The 20,603-nt window shown below is 44.0% G+C and overlaps 1 protein-coding gene across 11 annotated transcripts in view; it reads left to right on the forward strand.

Annotated features, from left to right (window-relative positions):
- Nucleotides 1-20,603, forward strand: part of Bptf (bromodomain PHD finger transcription factor) — a 109,495-nt gene that overhangs the window by 74,954 nt on the left and 13,938 nt on the right. For 7 of the 11 annotated variants that reach the window (XM_041635626.1, XM_041635624.1, XM_041635628.1 and 4 more), the window contains 11 exons: nt 1,231-1,355; nt 2,437-2,565; nt 6,099-6,249; nt 6,553-6,595; nt 9,254-9,500; nt 9,812-9,973; nt 10,185-10,336; nt 12,074-12,182; nt 13,787-14,004; nt 17,978-18,221; nt 18,766-19,223. In XM_041635626.1, coding sequence (XP_041491560.1) covers nt 1,231-1,355; nt 2,437-2,565; nt 6,099-6,249; nt 6,553-6,595; nt 9,254-9,500; nt 9,812-9,973; nt 10,185-10,336; nt 12,074-12,182; nt 13,787-14,004; nt 17,978-18,221; nt 18,766-19,223 — 2,038 coding nt within the window. The remainder of the gene's footprint in view (nt 1-1,230; nt 1,356-2,436; nt 2,566-6,098; nt 6,250-6,552; nt 6,596-9,253; nt 9,501-9,811; nt 9,974-10,184; nt 10,337-12,073; nt 12,183-13,786; nt 14,005-17,977; nt 18,222-18,765; nt 19,224-20,603) is intronic. The other 4 variants (XM_041635627.1, XM_041635631.1, XM_041635633.1 and 1 more) reach the window with 1 other exon arrangement.

Genomic DNA, 20,603 nt, shown 5'->3' on the forward strand with positions numbered 1-20,603 from the left:
GAAATGCTTGTTTTCCTGACATACCAAACTGGCACAAGACTTTCCATGGGACGTACCTGAAGTGACAGGCACCTTGTTCCTCCCAGAATATCTCTGCACTAGTCAGCATCTTAAAGGCTCTTTTCTGGGTCGAGGATTCCTGGGATGTTAACCTGAAGAGAATATGTCACAGGTGGAGACAGAAATTGGCAGAGGTGCAGTAACAATTGCCTAGAGCTTTACCTTCTGACGTTGTTCATTTCTCCCACGATAGTAACAGAAAAAGCATTGCTTTTCCAGTGCAAAATTGTCCTCTTAAGATAAACCATTTGCCTGTTCATGAAGGAAATAATTTCCACTGTATAGATTTCCTCTGTACTGCATTCAGCCAGATATTCACTTCGTGTAGTGTGGAAATGTCCAAAGGGGAATCTAATTATGCCAGTTGTAATAGGGAATTGACAGTCACTGACTGCTTTTATGTGAATTACAGTTAATTTCATTTTAGGATTAAAATCTTCATTGAAATTGAGTAAATTCGTTTTCACATGTGTCTTTAGTGTTATTTTTAAAAAGAAAGGCATATTTAGTAAATTTATACTCATGCTCGTGGAAAAACATGAGCCTGGATTCCTTCTCTTCGTCAGAGTAGCTGATGCAGGACTGTGTGTTTCTGGAAATGGCTTTCTTCATAGGAATCCAAACTCACCGCATTGTTAGTATTTATAGTGTGTGTAATGCTCATTTTCAAGAGCCATCGTGGACTACAAAATTCTCTTCAGTTCAAAAAGGTCTTCTTGCACTAATAGTGTTTTAGTTTTGTTTTACTCTTTGATAAAATATAAGCATTTTCAGATTTTTTTTGTTTCAGCAAAAACTATTTTATCTTGGTTTTATCTTCAAAATTCCTCTATCATATTTAGTAACATGGTTATTGATTATAGTTTTTCATACATATATTTTAGTTGATTCATATAAAAATCTTTAAATTATTGTCTTACTGATCTTAAGATAAAACCTTACCTATTTATATGGCATTAGAAATGAATCTAGATGATTTAAATGTTATCCTAGGAACTCCAAGCTATTCCTTTAAAGAACATGTAATGCCACAGTCTTCCAGAGCCATGTTGTAGACACTGAGGTTACAGTGAGCACCACAAACATGTCCTTCAGTTTCCTTGAGAGGAAGAGAGTGTGTGAGTGTGTGTTTGTATGTTTATATGTAGTTGATCTGGGTTGTTCTTTCAGGTATAGACTTCAGACGGTAAAATCCCTAGCGGGAGTGAGCCTGATGTTACGGTTACTATGGGCCAGTTTGAGATGGGATGACATGGCAGCCAAAGCTCCTCCAGGAGGAGGGACTACACGGACAGGTAAGGGAGTTGGACTTTAAGTTTAAAAGATACAGGCTAAGGATATAGTTTAGCTGCTAGAGTACATATCTTGTGCACTAACGTGTGGACCCATGTTAGGTCCCTAGCACTGCATAACCTGGCTGTGGTGGTATGCTTGTAGCCTTACCACTGAGGAGCTAAAAGAGAGAGGATCAAAAGTTCTAGGTAATCTTCACCTCTGACTACATGGGGCCGTGTAGCAGAAGAGGTAGCCAGACTTGGCAGCACAGGCTCCTAATGTCAGCTACTTAGGAGGCTGAGGCAAGAGGGCCTAATTAATGACTTGCTTGGATTACTTAGCTCAAGGCCAGCTAGAGCAACTGTCTCAAACAAAACAAACCAAGAAACTAAAAATGGCTCTGTGGCTATAACACTCACCTAGCATGTACAAGGCTCTGAGCTCGACCCCTAGCAGTGCACAAAAATCAAATCAAATCATGTGCCATTTACTAAATTTATTAAATGCTTGTTTTATTTTGTAGAATTTAACCTTGCTCAAGTTTTCTGAGTGCCATAAAGTCAAGGTTAAGGAGCAAGGTTCACATTCTAGGTGAGTCAGCACACATAGACCCGTGTAAATGTTCAAATGATAGTTATTCTTCCAGAGCATGAGTCAGTTGACTTGAGATTCCTGGATCTTCTAACACAGCTCTGACTGGGTGCTGCCTCTGGGAGTTAACTTGGACCTTATGTCATTTTTTTTCCTTCCTGTCACTCATGCTGAGGTGGAAGGATTGCCACATGTTTGATGCCAGCCTGGGCTTATGTATCAAGTTTTATACCAACTTGGGCTATAGAGGGAACCCTTGCAGTGTATCAGAAGGAAAGGGATGATCTGCCTGAGCAGCACAAAACCTGCTGCAGAAACAACCAGCAGCGCCACAGCCTCTTTGGGAAGAAGCTCACTATTGTCATGCAGTGTTGCTGTGCTATTCATGACCCAGGTGTTCTGAAAGGACATGTCAGATCCACAGCTTTAAAGAAGTACCGAGTGCTACATGTTCTCAGTTTCTTCATATTTCAGATGATTGTTAACAGTGTGTAAATCATGTTCCCATAGAAACATCTGAAACGGAAATCACAACCACAGAGATAATTAAGAGGCGTGATGTGGGTCCTTATGGCATTCGTTCTGAGTATTGTATCAGGAAGATCATTTGCCCGATTGGAGTTCCAGAAGCACCAAAAGGTAAGAAATAGATCATCACTGGCCTGTTGGCTGTGTGTTCTGTTAATTGAGATTTGCTAGTAATTGTCTCTTTAATTGCTTACCTTACACCACAAACTACGCCTGTGTTAAGAGACATAAGACTACCTGCACCAAAGGCAGATCTCTGTGAGCTTGAGGCCAGCCTGGTCTACAAGAGCGAGTTCCAGGACAGACTCCAAAGCTACAGATGAAACCCTGTCCCGAAAAAAATCTAAATTAATAAATAAATAAGACTACCTGCCAAGACAGGAGATCGTTGTGAGTCCCAGGCCATCAGAGTGGGATCCCATTTCAAAAAACAAACAGACTGCAGGCTGGAGAGATGGCTCAGTAAAGAGTGCTTACCTCTCTTGCCAGGGCTGCAGGTTCAGTTCCCAGCCCCTACATGTTGGCTCACAACTTCAGTTTAGGGGGCTTCAAGGCCCTCATCTGAATTCCATGAACTTCTGCAAATAAATTCATGCAGGCTCACACACATGCATATAAGTAAAACTAAATCTTTTTTTTTTTTTTTAAATATCCTTAGTGTTAAAACTAATGCACCAGCACTCGGGAGGCAGAGGCAGGCAGATCTCTAGCATTTTGAGGCTAACCTGGTCTACCAAGCAGGTTCCAGGACAGCCAGGGCTGTTTTTAATTTATTTATTCTTATTTTATGTACATTGGTGTTTTGCCTGCATGTATGTCTATGTGAGGGTATCGGATCCCCTGGAACTGGAGTTAACAGACACTTGTGAGCTGCCATGTGGGTGCTGGGGATTGAACCCAGGTCCTCTGGAAGAGCAGCCAGTGCTCTTAACAACTGAGCCATCTCTCCAGTCCCCAGCCAGGAATGTTAAACAGAGAAACCCTGTCTCGAAAACTGAAATAGTAAAACGAACAAAACAAAAAAAAACTAATACAAACTACTCAAGATAATCATAAGAGACATGCACATATGCATAAATAAGAAAATATTAAGTATGGGAAGAGAAAATGTCTTTTTCACAAACACTTTTTGAAAATTATTCTCCCTAAATGTATACCATGTATACCTTTACTGATACTAACTCACAGTTCATTTTAGTGAATAATGATAGGGGATAACCCCCACTTGAAAGAATACTGATAAGGTCATTTCTGTCCTGGGGAAGAGTAGGATACTATCACAGTGACCAACCACTGCTATCCAGGCACACAATCGGTAGGCAGAGCACAGATCTACTCCTGGCAGACATCTGTTTATTCCAGCATCTCCTGAGCCAGAGTCCAGAGAAACTGGAGAGAAGGTGTGGAGTTGGCGACTACTAAACACACAGCAGATTTATCTAAGGGGGCAAAACTTGATTAGCAAGGTGTTAAGCGAGCCGAGAAGATTTCGGGCAGTTTCTGCACTGGTAGGAGCTGTTGGCAGCTTCAGTGTAGCAGATTCCTGTCCTCTCCGCTCTACGAAGCCTCAACCAAGCGGGCTATCTATATAGCTAGCCATCTGTTTTTCTTTTTTCTGTGCATACAATAGGGTCATTTAATTTCCTTCCACAACTTTGTTTTTTCAAGGTGCACACCAAAACCTGTGATTAATTCTGATCAAGGAACTCGGACCTAACCTTGGGTGTTGGGACATAGCTGTTTTCCTTGTCATTTTCCATCCTTGGCAAATCTCACTCACATCTCTAAGTAGCATTGCTCTGTAAAAATCATCTTCATTATGATCTGCAAGTAAATTCCCCAGTGAGGAGGGGGATTTTCCCACTCTATACTAGATACAGTGGGATTCTTTCACTTAGTAATCACACCTTGCCAAGTACAGTAGGAACACATAGCAGCAAGCAGGTGAAGGCACAGTGGAAGTAAGGAGACAGTTCCCCTGGGTCTTTGCCCCTCTGGGGTGTTACAGGTGAGATGGACTCCCTAAGCCCCACTGCTGAATGCGGAAGCTCCATTGCTGACTGCAGCTCCTCCAGTATGGTCACCACCACTGTCTCACATTGCTCCCTGTAGTCCAGGTTCTACTGCCCTCTGCTCCCTGGTATCTAACTGTTGCTCTGGGCCCTGGACAAGGCCCCTTCCTCTTTATTGTACAGTGTTTTAAATCTTACTGAGAGATTTTTATATGTTCTTCATCCTTTTGGCTCCCTTTTTATATTGGGCAAATGTAACCTATCTCCTCAGTGCGGGGGTGGGGGTGGGGGAGTATTGCAGCTCAGCTGTGAAGGACTCCAGCTTTGGTTTAGTCTTTCAAACCAGCAAAGGTGACCCACAGTCTGTGTGCAGTGGCACAGACTCAACACTCAGGGGTCTGAGGCAGAAAGATAGTTTGGCTTATGTTCCATAGTGAGTTCTGTGCCATGCAGCAGCTTACATGGAAGAAGAGGGAACAAACACGCACAGCACAGCAGGGAAGTCCCTTCCTTTGTGGTTATTGGCCTTGCTTCCTGGTGAGCCAATCAAAGATACACTCAGCTGCTGTGTACCTGTGGGGTGCCATACTCTTCTCCAGGACGCCCCTTGCTCTTTTTCATTGACAAATTTTAACAAGCTGACCCCTTGTTTCAGAGTCTCACCAGGCCAAGGAGCAGCAGTCTCAAGTGAGCCCTAGAGTGGGTATTGTCAAGAAGTTGTCCTTCTCGCCCCTTCCCCAACGTCACAGCTCTTAGCTTTCCTCCTAGAAATGCTAAATCCTTGAAAGAGATTGTATTGGTTTTGGAGTCTCAACAATGAATTGCTCTTAGGCACATCTGGAGAAGGGATGAGGAATAGAGTCCTAGGCAGAGGAAAGGGGTATAAAGGCCCACAAGCCCTTTATCAGGGTTGGCAAGCCATTTCCCATGAGCCTTGATGACTGCCTGCTTTACAAATAATTGGAACACAGCAGCATGTAACTTTGACATTGTTTGTTTTTCCACTGATTCTTTTTCAACATGTTGTGCATTGGTGTTTGCCTGCATGTGTAGAGTCTAGATGAAGGTTTCGGATCCCCTGGAACTGGAGTTACAGCTGGTTGTGAACTGTTGCCGTGTGGGTCCTAGGATTCAGCCTGGGTCCTCTGTGTGAGAGCAGCCAGTGCTCCTAACCCCTGAGCCATCTCTTCAGCCTCCAGATATTGTTTGTTTGTTTGAATTATTTATGTATGTGGGTGTCTTGCCTGCAGGTGTGCCTGTATACCATGTGTGTGCCTCGTGTCTTGGAGATGTGAAAAGAGCATTGGATCCCCTTAGACTGAGGTTAAGCACAATTGTGAGCTGCCATGTAGATATTGAGGACTGAACTCAGGTCCTTTGGAATAGCAAGCAGTGGTTTTAACCACTAAGCCATCTCTCCTGCCACAGGCACTTTGGTCCAGAATTGCAATGTAGACCGTTGGTCTCAGGGGTTTGCAGGAAAAGTTTGGCTGGTGGTGGCATCCTGGGCTAGGTAGCAGACCCTGTCTCAAACTACAAAATGTAGTTTGCCACTGCCGTGCTCCTTGAGATGAGATGTCAGAACTCCATTCAAACAGTCTTGCTGAAAACATTCTGGTTTCTTTCTCCAAGAAACACCCACACCTCAGCGGAAAGGCCTTCGGTCAAGTGCACTGCGGCCAAAGAGACCTGAAATGCCCAAGCAGACGGGTCCTGTTATCATTGAAACCTGGGTGGCAGAAGAGGAGTTGGAACTCTGGGAGATCAGGGCTTTTGCTGAGAGGTAATCGGCTAACGCCTGGTCATACTGGTGCTTCTGTCACTTCAGAGCTAGAGAATTTTCAGGTCAGCTGTCACTGTAGTCCATTCAGATTAGCTTTTATCTACCTTTTGATGTTGTGTACTATCTCTAAGTAGTTTATTTAAGTCTTATTTCTAAATTTTAGTGTGTTAGTATTATTCTTTTTAAAATATCTTAAATGTTCATTTAAAACAGAAATAGTCCATGCTTTTGTATGATGCCAAAGTCAACCAGATTTCATTTATTAAACGGTTTCTGATGAGTTGCTCCTTTTCCCCCCTACAGAGTGGAGAAAGAAAAGGCCCAAGCGGTGGAGCAGCAGGCTAAGGTCAGTGGACAGCAGACAGGGATCACTGCCCAAAGGGGCCTCCCCGGCCAGCAGGGCCCCGAAGTACAGCAGATTGACCTTTTCAGCCAAACTCAGGCAAATCGTGTACCTGGCTGCAGTGTGTTAAATTCTCCTTCTGGTTATTTTTACAATTCTTTAAGTAGTTTATAAAAAGATTTTTTTTTTTTCTGCTGAACTCCAGTGCAGCCTGTGAAGACGTCAACTTTACTAAGGCCCCGAGTTTATGGTAATCTGTACGCGCAGTCTTGTTTTCTGGCATCCCACAGAGTGATCAGGATTCTTACCTGAGAATCAAGGGAAGGGCACCTAGAGGACAGAGGTGAAACAGTGTGTTTACTCAAAGTTATGCCAACATAGCTACACATTTATATTAGCTTTATGTGTGTGAGTGTTTTGCCTGCATGTATGTCTGTGCACCACATGCATGTGTGGAGTCTGTGATATTCAGCATCGGGTCCCCTGGAGCTGGAGTTAATAGATGACTGTGAGCCATTATGCAGGTGTTGGGAATGAGCCTTGATCCTGTAACAGCAGCCATCTCTCCAGCCCCAGTTGCACATATCTTAAAAACTTACTTTTTAGGTTTCAAGCCATTCTTTTTTCATATTTTATAAAGCACATATTTCAATATTTTGTTTCTTTCAAATTGCTGTCTCTTTCTCTAAACTTAAAATTTGAGAAAATAGTATTTTTGGGTCATGTGCTCAGTTCTGCCGTGGAAATTTAAAGAAAATCACAAGCATCTCTGTTACTATAGCAACTGGCTAGTTCTGCTCTTTGTTTTGTTTTGGTTTTTTCGAGACAGGGTTTCTCTTTGTAGTCCTGGAACTTGCTCTATAAACTAGGCTGACCTCGAACTCAGGGATCCACCTGCCTCTGCCTCCCTAGTACTAGTATTAAAGGTGTCTATCACCACTGCTGCCAAGCTGCTGTTGCCTTTATAGGTATCTTTTGTCATCTCTGCCATACAACCTTAAGTGGTACTTCTTCGTTTGTTTTAGAGTAGCACTTTAGGTTTTTAATACATTTTCTCCCAAGGAAATACTCTTAATTATGTGCCTGTTTCTTTGCTCTGTTTTTCTTTTAACTAATTTGATCAAATGACATCTCTAAGTATGCAAAACTAAAGTGCTTCTATTTTGAAAAATGGGCATTGGTATAAAACACTTCAACTTTTTTTCAAGCATATGATCTGTCTGCAAAAACAATTCAAACAGAATGGGTATGATCATAGAGCAGAGGTGAAGCCTGGGATTTGGGCTCAATAGACTTTGAAACTCTCACTGTATGAGACTCAGGCTTTCCCAGATCTCAATGTGTGACTCAAGATGGCCTCAAACTCACAGTAGTCCTCCTGCCTCTGTCTCCCATGCACTGCAATTACAGGCATGAACCACAATGTCCACTTCTTGTTTGTGGTTTTGAGACAGTGTTGCTCTGTATGTCGAGCATCCTCAAATTCAAGACAAGCCTTACCATTGCATGGATCTTAATGGGCTTAATCACAGCCCATTTGTGCGTCCTAGGGCCAGTTGCCCAGCCGGTCTGAGCCTCAGTTCCCTCATGTTGAGTGTTGCAGTGCCCGCTTTATGATTTGGTGAGAAGTATTGCTAAATGAGGTGCCCGCATCCAATCAGTCCTACCTAACATTTCCCTCTTGGAAGACTCTGCTATTGCTCATTAGACCCCACCATTGGTTAACTATGGATAAATTCCACCAGTCTTTCATTAAAAACATACAAGTTGTCCTTTCCACCTATTTTGCTTGGATTTTTTGTTTTGTTTGAGACAGGGTCTCTCTGTGTACTCCTGGCTGACCTGGAACTTTGTGTATAGAGGCAGCTGACATTGAACTCACAGAGAATGGCCTCTCTCTGCCTCAGAGCGTTGGGATTAAATGCATGCATCACCACACCCAGCCTGATTTTTTAGAGTGGACCCTGCTCTGTAACCTAGGCTGGTCTTGAATTTGAAAATTCTCCCGAGAGTTGGAATTACAAATATGCTTCCCACACACAGTACTGTGTTTTTTTATTTTATTTTCATTTTTAGCAGTACTGAATAATGAACCCAGAGCCTCATGCATGCTAGACAAGCACTCTAACAACTGAGCTCTATCCCCAGGAACTCTGGTGTCTGATGATGAGATTCTTCCCTTCTCTAGCATTTAAAGTTCCTTTTAATTATTTGGTACATGAATTAGTCCCAGTACATAGGAAGTTGAAGCAGGAGGATTGCTTCAAGTTCAAGATCACAGTGAGCTATATAGTTCTTTGCAGGCCAATTTGGGCTACAGAATGGACTGTCTATGAATAAACAATAACAAAGTCTCAAAACTATTTATAATTCCCATTTATCTTGATCACAGTTTGCTGACCTGAATAGTAAGGGTAAAAATTACTGCTCTTTTGGATTGGTTAAGTTATGCTTCTGCCATGAAACAGGCCCACCCCCTTTCTTCTGCTCTGACTCTGATATGGTGTTAATGTCTCCAGTAAGATTTTTCCCACATTTCTTCTCACTCTGAAAGCTAAATTAGACAGGCATGCTTTCTTTTTGATAGTTTAAGATCAAGAAATCCTGCAAAATGGGGTTTGTCGTATAAAACTGAGTTCACATTTCCTCTCCTTGACTCAGAAACGTTTGGAGCAGCAGAAGCCTGCAGTCATTGCTGCGTCTACCACATCCCCAACAAACAGCACAAGCAGCACCGTCTCTCCAGCTCAGAAGGTGATGGTGGCTCCCTTAAGTGGCTCAGTTACCCCTGGAACAAAGATGGTGCTAGCCACCAAAGTTGGGTCTCCTGCCACAGTAACATTCCAGCAAAACAAGAACTTCCACCAAACCTTTGCCACATGGGTGAAGCAAGGCCAGTCCAATTCAGGTAGGGCTGGGATGAATGAAGCATCGCTGTCATCGTGGGGGAGAGGAGGGTATCTCTAACCTTCATTTCTTGAGAGCATTGCTCCACTGCTTGCGCAGGCAGGCTGTGCAGCTGTTGTCGTAGTTGCTCTTTGTGGAGTTCCTCTCTGCGGTCCTCGCCTTCACTGTCCACATAGTGCACTTGGAGCAGAGAGGAGTGATTTTATTAAATACAGATGAGCCGCATTTCATGCATCGGTGCCCTTCCTAGAAGTCACTGCACTGCTGGTTCTTTAAAATCTAAAGCTTATTAAATGTCTTATACCCCATTAGCCACCAGCACAGCTGCCACCTCTGCTACAACCATTGCCAGCACAGGTCAGACGTTCCAAATTACAGGCAATCCCGTCACTATGGCAGGAAAAGTAATTACCAAACTGCCACTTCCTGCAAACAGCAAGATTGTCGCTGTAAATGTGCCAGCAACACAAGGAGGTAAGGGAACCTCACAGAGTTTGAGTTCACCTTCGCCAGATCATGCTGTCGCCATCACTCCATCTCCTCCTCACTGGTTTCAGTCGTCAGGTCTCACATTCTGTGTAGCCCACTCTGCAACCCACCACACGTAGTTTCCTCAGATGCCAAGCAGAACCTCATACCTTTCCTCGAAGGGTAGCGCCTCATGTCTTCTTCATTTCTCTTTAAGGCGTGGTCCAGGTACAGCAGAAAGTCCTGGGTATCATTCCATCGACAACGGGTCCTAGTCAGCAGACCTTTACTTCATTCCAGCCCAGGACTGCCACAGTAACAATTAGGCCTAATACCTCAGCCTCTGCAGGAACCACTACCACATCCCAGGTAAGTGTTCCTCAAGGGTTTCTCTGTGGAAGAGTGTTGAACACATCAGGGTAACATTCCTGTGGTCTCTTTCAGCATCAGTACAATTTGTCTTTCTTTACTATGATTTAATCTGTGATGAAGTACCAGTTTGGAAAAATACATATTTGTGGTTTTTTTGTTTTGTTTTCTCCCTCAAGACAGGGTTTCTCTCTGTAGCCTTGGCTGTCCTGGAACTTCTTCTGTAGACCAGACTGACTTCAAACTCAGAGACCTACCTGCCTCTGTCTCCTGGATGTTGGATTTAAAGGTGTGCCACTACCGCTTGGCAGTTTTTTTATATTGGTCATAAACAAAAATGTTATGTGATGTATTAACTTTGGCATTTGGTTAGTTGCATACTGACTGGTATTGTTCAAAGATAATAATTATTTGCCAAGATTTTCTAGAGAGAATTGTGTATGACTTGATGAATAGCAGTGGAACAGGCTTTACTTCCTAACCCTCTCTTGAAGCCCCTCCCTTTTGCAAGAGTTCTCTCACCTTTGCTTTAATTCACCTATATTCTTTCTGGTCAAAAAAGAACAGATTGGGGGCTCAGTAGTTAAAAGCACTGACTGCTCTTCCAGAGGACCCTGGTTTGATTCCTAGCACCCAAATGCCAGCTCACAACTGTAACTCCAGTTCTAAGGGATCCAACAACCTCACACAAATAAACATGTGAGCAAAACACCAATGCACATAAAATAAATGAATCTTAGAAAGAAAGAAAGAAAGAAAGAAAGAAAGAAAGAGAGCCGGGCAGTGGTGGCGCATGCCTTTAATCCCAGCACTTGGGAGGCAGAGGCAGGCAGATTTCTTTGAGTTCGAGACCAGCCTGGTCTACAGAGCTAGTTCCAGGACAGGCTTCAAAGCTACAGAGAAACCTTGTCTCGAAAAACAAAACAAACAAAAAAAGAGTGGATTGACATAAACTGTATATTGACATATACCGTATCTCAGCTATTAGGTACACATATGAGGTACAGCATTTCTTTGGCTCTAGTATGGAAAAAAAAACTTAAAGTCAGAATGTTCTGGCTTTAGTTATAAAACTGAAGTTATATGGTCATTAATGTCATGTTTTAAACTGTGAAAGGATATTGGATTTTTGTTGATTTATTATATTCTCCAGGTTTCTTGAGCAGTAGTGACAAAGCTGAGCCTTTCTTCCGCCTCTTAGTCTCCCAGCAATTTTTGTCATCAATGGCAACAAATTCATACTACATTTGAATTAAAGTTTCTATCTTCAAAATTCCACCTTTATACCAACACTGACTACAATTTCAAATGTAATAGTGGGGAGGCAAAGGTCTACATAGTGAGTTTCAGGGCAGCCAGGGCTACGTAGCAGAACCGTGTGTGTGTGTGTGTGTGTGTGTGTGTGTGTGTGTGTGTGTATATGTGTGTATATATACGTGGATGTGTGTGTGTGTGTGTGTATAAATATATATAAAAGTGCTATTCTCTACCATCTCTGTAGAATGTTTAAGGAACTTGAATTCTAAGTCCAATGTGTTTTAGTCATTTTGAAGCAGTTTTATCTCTCTTTTTGTTTTGATTTTGTTTTTTGAGACAGTTTCTCTGTGTAGCCCTGTGTAACTCATTCACTCTGTAGACCAGAGATCCCTCTGCCTCTGCCTAGGGTGCTGTGGTTAAAGGTGTGCTCCATCACACCTGCTCTCGCAATTTTAATGCATTGTCTCTGTTTGTCCACAGGTACTCACGGGGCCTCAGATCCGTCCTGGTATGACGGTGATTAGAACACCCCTCCAACAATCAACACTAGGCAAGGCAATTATTCGAACCCCTGTGATGGTGCAGCCAGGTATTCATACATGTAGCATTACTGTTTTAGTATGTGGACAACACATCTAGGAAATTGTAACACTCCTCTCTGTTTGGCCCTCTCTACCAATTTGCATTAGTGCTTAAGTGCACATTAGCTTTCTTTTTTTTTTTTTTTTTTTTTTTTTTTGGTTTTTCGAGACAGGGTTTCTCTGTGGTTTTGGAGCCTGTCCTGGAACTAGCTCTTGTAGACCAGGCTGGTCTCGAACTCACAGAGATCCGCCTGCCTCTGCCTCCCGAGTGCTGGGATTAAAGGCGTGCGCCACCACCGCCCGGCCCACATTAGCTTTCTAATCCATGGTGGGTTATAAACAGAGATGCTGTTCATTCTGTCTCCTTTTCAGCTTCACTTACAAAGTGAGTAAGGCAGACCTCTAACAGGTATAAAAGATAGCATTCAGACCGTTACAGTCGAGAGAACAACGGTTTTTGTACATGGAAAATGCAAAGGCAGTGTCAGACCTTGAATCAATCACAAATTGCTGTAAGCAGAAACAGCTATGATATTGAGGTGAAGACTGTGACCTAGCCCTGCCGTTTGATGGTAGAGCTTTTGCTTTTTGTGCCCTGGCATGTGTGGGGTGGGGAGTGGAGATAGAAAATTCAGTGAAAATCCAAAAAGAGGGCCTATAGAGATGACTTTGGTTAAGGACATGTGGCTTGAATGTGTGGTTTGATGATATTTAAAAGAGAACATATATTTATTAAATTATCTCAGTGATCCTCATGTTACTGACCAGAACCAGTCTGTTTTTAGATTTACTTACTTCATTTTACATGTATGAGTGTTTTCATTGAGTATATACCTGTGCACTATGCTCATGGCTGGTGTCTGGAGATGGAGTTATAGGCAGTTATGAGCTGCCGTGTAGATTCTAGAAATTAAACTGGGGTCCTCGACAAGAACAAGTTCTCTTAACCACTGACATCTCTCCAGTCCCCAGAAGCGGTCTCTTCTGTGTTTCTGTAGTAGTTTAACAATCCCATATTTTAAATGGTAACTTTCTGCGTATTGTTTCTGATCTGTAGTGCACAAGACATAGTCTTGGGTCAGGTCCCTGAAGCTCTCATATCACAGTTTAAGTCTGTGGCTCATCTTGAGAGAATGGATGAGAATAACTCAGAAGTTTAGGAGGAGGAGCAATAGTGAACATCATCTCATAAGGCCACCAGACTTATGTACATTATTCCCAAGAAAGCACCCAGATAGATGCAGCCCAAAAGCTGAGAATTTACTTCATGACCAAGAAAATGCCTTTGGTTTTGTTTTCGAGACTGGTTTTCTCTGTGTATCCCTGGCTGTCCTAGAACTCACTATGTAGGCCAGGCTGACCTAGAACTCACGGATATTCGTCTGCCTCCCAAGTGCTGGGGTTAAAGCTGGCCTGTACTGTTGTTTCTTCACTCTATTGAAGTTAGTAGGACTCTTTGGCAGTGGTCCTGTGTTTGTACTCATCTTGGGTTATGGGCAACCAAATGTCTATTTGAAGATTGAAATTAACTGCATTCATCTGAAGTGTCAGACTGTTTTAATTCCAAGTATAATACGAGCATGTGATCAGTGAGGGTATCTTGTTCGCGCAGGTGCTCCCCAACAAGTGGTGACTCAAATCATCCGAGGACAGCCTGTTTCCACTGCCATTTCTGCTCCAAGTACAGCTTCTTCCGCACCTGGGCAAAAAGGCCTAAGTCCAGGAACAGCAGCTGGTACTCTGCAGCCCTCAGCTCCGCCACCACCTCGCCCCCAGCAAGGGCAAGTGAAGCTCACCATGGCTCAGCTCACTCAGTTAACGCAGGGCCACGTAAGTGACTTTGCTTTCATTTGAGAGCTGAAGTTTACATTTGATCTTAGGTCAGTTTTGAAGTATATATCCTTCTAGAAATGGCTGCTTGGGGCAGGGAAGGTGACTCAGAGGTTAGATAGAGCACGGGCTGCCCTTGCAGAGTGCCCAGGTTAGTTCCCAGCCCCACAACTACCTAAAACTGTAGTTTCAGGGGGATCTGATGCCTCTTCTGACCTCCATGAATACACCAGGCAAGCACACAGAAAACAGATGTACATTCAGGCAAATGCTCATACATATAAGTAAAAACCTTTTAAAATGACACAGAGAAGAAATGGCTGCCTCCTGGAGTCAAACAAGAATACTTACTATTGGCAACATAATGTTCCGCTCTTTAGAGTCCCTCAGTTAGGACCTGTAACAATGAAAGGGATAAGCCTTTCAATTTCCAAAACTTCATTGGGTAATTTTCATAGAAAAAAAAATGCAAAATTTGGGTGCATGAAATTGATAGCCTGCAACATCCGATATCGTTGTCTAGTCTTCTATCAAATTCCCAAAAGCCCACTGTAGTTGGCTATTTTTTACTCTTTGAAGGCCCACCATCCAGCTCACAAATACATACATGGAGATTTATTGTGACTTATGAATGCCCAGCCTTAGCTTGGCTTGTTTCTAGCCATCTTTTCTAGCTTGAATTATCCTGTTTCTCTTTAACTGCATTTGCCTCTAGGCTTTTTATCTTTCTTATTTATTTATTTTTCTTTCCTTCTTACTCCCTGACTGACTGAGTGACTGGGCCCTAGCATCCTCCTCTCCTTTTCTCCTTGCTGCTTGTTTGCTCACTCCTTGCTCTTCTCTGGAGTTCTCGCATTCTCTCTGCCTGGCAGCCCGCCTCTTTCTCTCCTACCTCGCTATTGGCCATTTAGCTCTTTATTACACCAATCAGGTGTTTTGGACAGGCAAAATAACACAGCTTTACAGTGTTAAACAAATGTAACATAAAAGAATGCAACACATCTTTGCATCATTAAACAAGTATTCCACAGAATAAACAAATGTAACACATCTTCAACTCGTATGGTATGTATCCCCCCCCACCCAGTCTTACAATGGCATAGGGAGAGATTAATAAGAACATTGATGCTATTGAAGAGCAGGAATTTGCTTGTGTGCAACTAGATTTCAAAACTCTAGGTTTAGTGCTTGCTGCACAAGCATGGGAACCTGGGGTCAGTCCCCATCACCTACCCCCCCCCCCCAAAAAAAAAAGCCAGCTGTGAGGATTGGAGAGCTGGCTTAGCAGCAAAGAATGCATCTGCCCAAGTTCAGTTTCTAGCCTCCATGTCAGTTACAACTTCCTGTGACTCCATCTTCATGGTATCTGATGCCTTCTTCTGGACTCTGGGGGATACATACAGACACAATTTAAAACAAATTTAAGAGCAACTGTGGTGGCGACATTTGTAGCTCGAGATCTAGGAGGACACAAGTGAGTCTTTGGAAGCCACTGGCCAGCCAGTACAGCAGACACGCGGAGTGCCTTGTTCAGTGTCTCTCGTCTTTTAAACGAGACTCAAGAGACTAAAGAAATGGCAGCATCCACATGGTGGATCAGAACCCCCTCCTCCAGGGGATCCAACGCCCTCTTGTGCCCGTGTACACATCCTCCAGCAAGCTCGTAAACATAAGGAAGATAGCCGGTGTCATCCTCTGACCTCCATGTGCATGCACAAGGGAGCACATAGACCATGCTACACGTGTGCTTAAAACAGCAGAGACTGGAGATAGACCGTGGTTGGTGGAGTGCTTGTGGAGCATCACAAAGCCCTGGGCGGATCTGTTTCATTGCATAAATCGGGAATGCTGGCATGCACCCATAATGTTCACACTTGGGAAGGAGAAACAGGAGGATCATCCTTGACAACCTAGCAAGTTCTGGGCTGTGTCTGGCCCTTTCCCAAGAAAGACAAAACAAACAGAACAGCAAAAGCTTCCTGCAGTGCGTCACTAATATGCAGCGTGGCCCTCCTTGAGGTTGGGTACTTGCGGTACATCAATGGTAGCCTTACAAACTGCTGAGGAAAGACAAGCTTTTCAATCAGTGGTGCTGGCCTGATTGACCCCACACAGGAGACCATGAGGGTGGACCAGTGCCATGTGCCTCATTTAAAACATGCTCAGTTCACTGAAACAAAAGTCGTAACTAAGAGGTGAAAAGTTATCTTCGTACAATATTCTTTTCTTTTCTTTTCTTTTGTTGTCTTAAGACAGTGTTTTATATATCCTGAGATAGAGCTGTGAAATTGAGGAATTAGAGGTGTTTGCCAACACCTAGTTTATGAGGTGCTGTGGATTGCACCTAAGGCTTTGCACGTCTCAGCAAAGTCTCTGCTAATCAGGATGTCCTTCCCACCCGTCCATTTGCACACTCCTTTCCTTTCTTTCTCTCTCCAAACCTGCCTGAAATTCACAGTCTTTCAGCCTATACCTGCCATATTCTGGGATTACAAAGATACTACCCTATCTTTGTAAGTACTTAACACTTTTTCTTTTTGTCTCTTGAGACAAGGGTATCTGTATAGCCCTGACTGTCCTGGAACTTGCTGTATAAACCAGGCTATTCTCGAATTCATAGAGATCTGCTTGCCTCTATCTCCCAGGGCATGTGCCACTACTTCCAACTACCTTCTTTTTTCTTAACCTTTCCTTCTTTTTCCCTCCCTTCCTTCTTCTGCCGGGATCAAACCAAAAGTCTCGCACATTTTAAGCAAGCACTCCCAGCTGGGCTTCCCAAGCCCTATAACTCTGTTTAAAATACACAGAAAGTGCTAACCAAGCTCTCAAGAAGCTTGTGAGTTCCAGAATGGTTTGGACCACAAAGGGAGACATTGTTGCAAGAACCATAAATTAATTAATTAACTAATTAAAGTAATTTATAAATTGAATTTTGGAAAAAATAAAAACTCAAGAGCTAGGGATATGTAGCTTAGTTGGTACAAGCCTTACCTGATGCACACAGCCACTGGGTTCAGTTGTTAGGACAACAGAAGCAAAGTCCTAGCTGCACCATAGTGCTGCTGCTTGGACTGGAGCAGGATTACTGTTCATCTAAAGCCTGACTAAGCTACAGGCAACTTCGTGAGAGTTCAGAATAAAGGAGGGCTTGAGTGTGTGTCATGGGGGTTTGAGCACATCCCAGCTCACACTGTCTCGAGTTGAATGTTTACAGAGAAGTAAAGGAAGGTAGAACTGAGCTCGCCTATCAGGCGCACTACAAGGAGTATGGGCAAAATGAGAAACCGCAGAAATATACTCAACTACCCAGAGTGTGCAGAGAATTGGTCAAGGACTGGGAAGAGGCTTAGTCCCTAAGAAAGCTCTTGGTCCACTAGCCTGATGACTTGTCGGGACTCTCAGAACCCATACCAAAGCCACACAGTAGTGCAAAGACCGTCTCCAGAAGTTCACTGGCCAGCTAGCATCTACAGCAGCCAACAGGAGACCCTCTTTTTAAAAAGGTAGACACATACATGAAATATATACACACATGCACATACAGGAAGAATTTTAACCTGAACATAATGGTTCTTATGCTACCCAACCATAGGAAGTAGTAAGTTTTTTCCTGAGTTTCTGGCAGAGTGGGGTATTTTTGAGATAGTCTCACTTTGTAGCCCAGGGTGGCCTCAGACTCACAATTGTAGGGATCAATACCTGCTCAGTGCCTCGTTTTACTAATTAATTAAATGGGATCTGGAGCTGGTGTGTTGCTTGTGGGTTAATGGCTAGCTACCCATTGGAGAGTTTGGACTAGAACTCTGAGGTGCTGACGTCGCTGTTCCACACAGATTCCCTTTTTTTAACTTACCTCAGTTTCCCTGGTCCCATTGCAGGGGAGGATCTTCATAACATAAAGGATTGCATTAAAACCCTTTACGTATTCATGATTTGAATGCTGTATATTCCATGTTGTCTGCTTTTTCCACAGGGCGGCAACCAAGGTTTAACAGTAGTAATTCAAGGACAGGGTCAAACCACTGGACAGTTGCAGTTGATACCTCAAGGGATGACCGTCCTTCCTGGGCCAGGGCAGCAGCTCATGCAAGCTGCAATGCCCAATGGTACCGTTCAGCGATTTCTCTTCACCCCACTGTCTACAACAGCCTCGACCGCCACAGCCACCACCAGCAGCAGCAGCAGCACCACCACCACCACCACTTCTACAGCAGCAGGTAGAAACACTGTTGCCGCTTGTCACTCTGCTATGGAGTAGCAGGGCCCAGTACTCTCCTCCAGTCTGCTTAACAACTTAACTGCTGATACAGCCAGCTTTGGTGCTTCCATGCCTTGTTCCTAGACTCCCTGTACCCTTCCCCATTAAAGTGAAACAAAATCATAGAAAGGAGGGGTGGAACAATGGATACTGTGGCCCTTGTACCTACTTTCCTTCTCCAGCCCTGGAGATGGGTTAGGGAGAGCGAGTCTGCCCAGCACTTGACCAGCCTCCTACAAGTTGTCAGTGTCTGTTGCCAGGCCATAGCAGAAGAGCAAAGCTTGACAGAGTCTGCCTCAGAATGCCTAGATGACGTGCAGAGGGCATGCAGGAAATACCTCACTCTCCAGCCCAGGAGATGCCTAATCTGAGCGCACCTGAATGGAAGGCTCACCTCTTCTCTACTGGAGCTTCAGGGTCCCTTCAGAGTCTTCTCACCGCACACTTCCGTCCTAGAGTCAGGGAAATCACTCTGTCTTTTTGTTTTTGTTTTTTTTTAACAGGTTCAGGGGAACAAAAACAGAGTAAATTGTCGCCCCAGCCCCAGGTGCAACCAGCCACAACCATGGCGCCAGCTCAGTCATCAAGTGTGAGTCCTGCAGAAGCCCAGCCACAGACTCCTCAGCCTGCAGCACAGCCCCAGCCCCAGCCACAGTCCCCAGCTCAGCCTGAAGTCCAGACCCAGCCAGCTATCTCGTCCCATGTCCCTTCTGAAGCACAGCCCTCCCAGGCACAGCCATCTAAACCCCAGGAACAGTGTCAGCCTCAGAACAGTGTTCAAGGACAGTCTCCTGTTCGTGTCCAGAGCCCACCATTGACTCGAATACGCCCATCAACTCCATCCCAAGTGACTCCTGGACAGCAACCCCAAGTTCAGACTACAACCTCACAGCCGATTCCAATCCTGCCGCCCACATCTCTGCAGACACCTTCCCAAGGCCAGCCACAGTCACAGCCCCAGGTACAGTCTTCAACTCAAACTCTTTCTCCAGGACAAACATTAAGTCAAGTTACTGTTTCGTCCCCGTCTTATCCTCAGCTACAAACAAAGCAGCTGCAGCCCCAAGTCATTGCTGTGCCTGAGCTCCAGCAAGTCCAGGTTCTCTCTCAGATCCAGTCACAGGTTGTGGCTCAGATACAGGCTCAGCGAGGTGTTGTGCCCCAGCAAATCAAACTGCAGTTACCCATTCAAGTTCAGCAAAGCAGTGCTGTGCAGACCCAGCATGTTCAGAGTGTGGTCACAGTGCAGGCAGCCAGTGTGCAAGAGCAGTTGCAGAGGGTTCAGCAACTCAGGGATCAGCAGCAAAAGAAGAAGCAGCAGATAGAAATTGAGCGTGAACACACCCTCCAAGCTTCTAACCAAAGTGAGATCATTCAGAAACAGGTAAAGTCATTAAGTCAAAGCGGCATGTTCAGTAGCGTGAGTTATTGTGCTGTGCGGTAGACTTAGTGCTTTGGTTGTGGTAGCTTCCTGAATGAGACGAGGTCACTGGTGGGTAACCTTAGAAGACCAGAAACACTGCTTGCTGGTTCTGATTTGGGACTCCTTAATAGACATGTAGCATCAGTGCTTATCAGAAACCATCTTTCCCTGGTAGAAAACCAAGTGGTAAGGCCACCATCACAATGTAGCAATTCATTTGAAGGCATTTGATTTGCAAGTGTCATTCTTTCATTTGCCTATTGACTAAGCAAATTGTGGGCAGACTGAATTCATTTGCATTATTTGCCACACCTTTGTAAAAATGTCTTAAACCCAAATGTTGTCCATACCTTTCGTATAAGGTGGTGATGTTTAGCAGGGGCATCGTGGAGTAGTCCCTGGGTGCAATAAGTCGCTTTAGACAGCTAGAGTTCTGCCAAAACGAAGCTGGTGACCTGCAGTCTTTCTGAGGACACTCCTGTCAGCAGCCATGTGACCCCATCAGCGCTAGGCAAGAGGTTTCACGTCTTACCAAGCTCTGAAGCTCTGTTTTCTCCCTGAGCTGTATCTACATTAAAACTCGTCTCTCTCCAACCACATGGAATTGTTAGGATTAAATTCCATCATGTACATGATTGTGAAGGTGTAAGTTAATATTTCTTTAGGCGTAAGTCCTCTGTGACTTGTTCAAATCCCAGCTCTTGTACTATTTCATCTGTAAACCAAGTGTTACCTCAGTATCCATTTTCCAGATCTTGGTAGAGAGCAGGGTACTCTTCAACCTGGTGGTTGCACAGTGGGTGAGGCCCTTCAGAGCATGAGAGTTGGGTGAAATTTTGGGCTGTGTTATTTCCTATTTAAACTCAAGCAAGTTGGTTGATTACTTTGTCTCGGTGTTTAGTTGACAAAAAAGTATAC

This window comes from Microtus oregoni, unplaced genomic scaffold (genome assembly GCF_018167655.1).
Source record: "Microtus oregoni isolate MIOR12 unplaced genomic scaffold, Mior012 000048F_ref0000485, whole genome shotgun sequence".
In the NCBI taxonomy this organism is placed as follows: Eukaryota; Metazoa; Chordata; class Mammalia; order Rodentia; family Cricetidae; genus Microtus; species Microtus oregoni.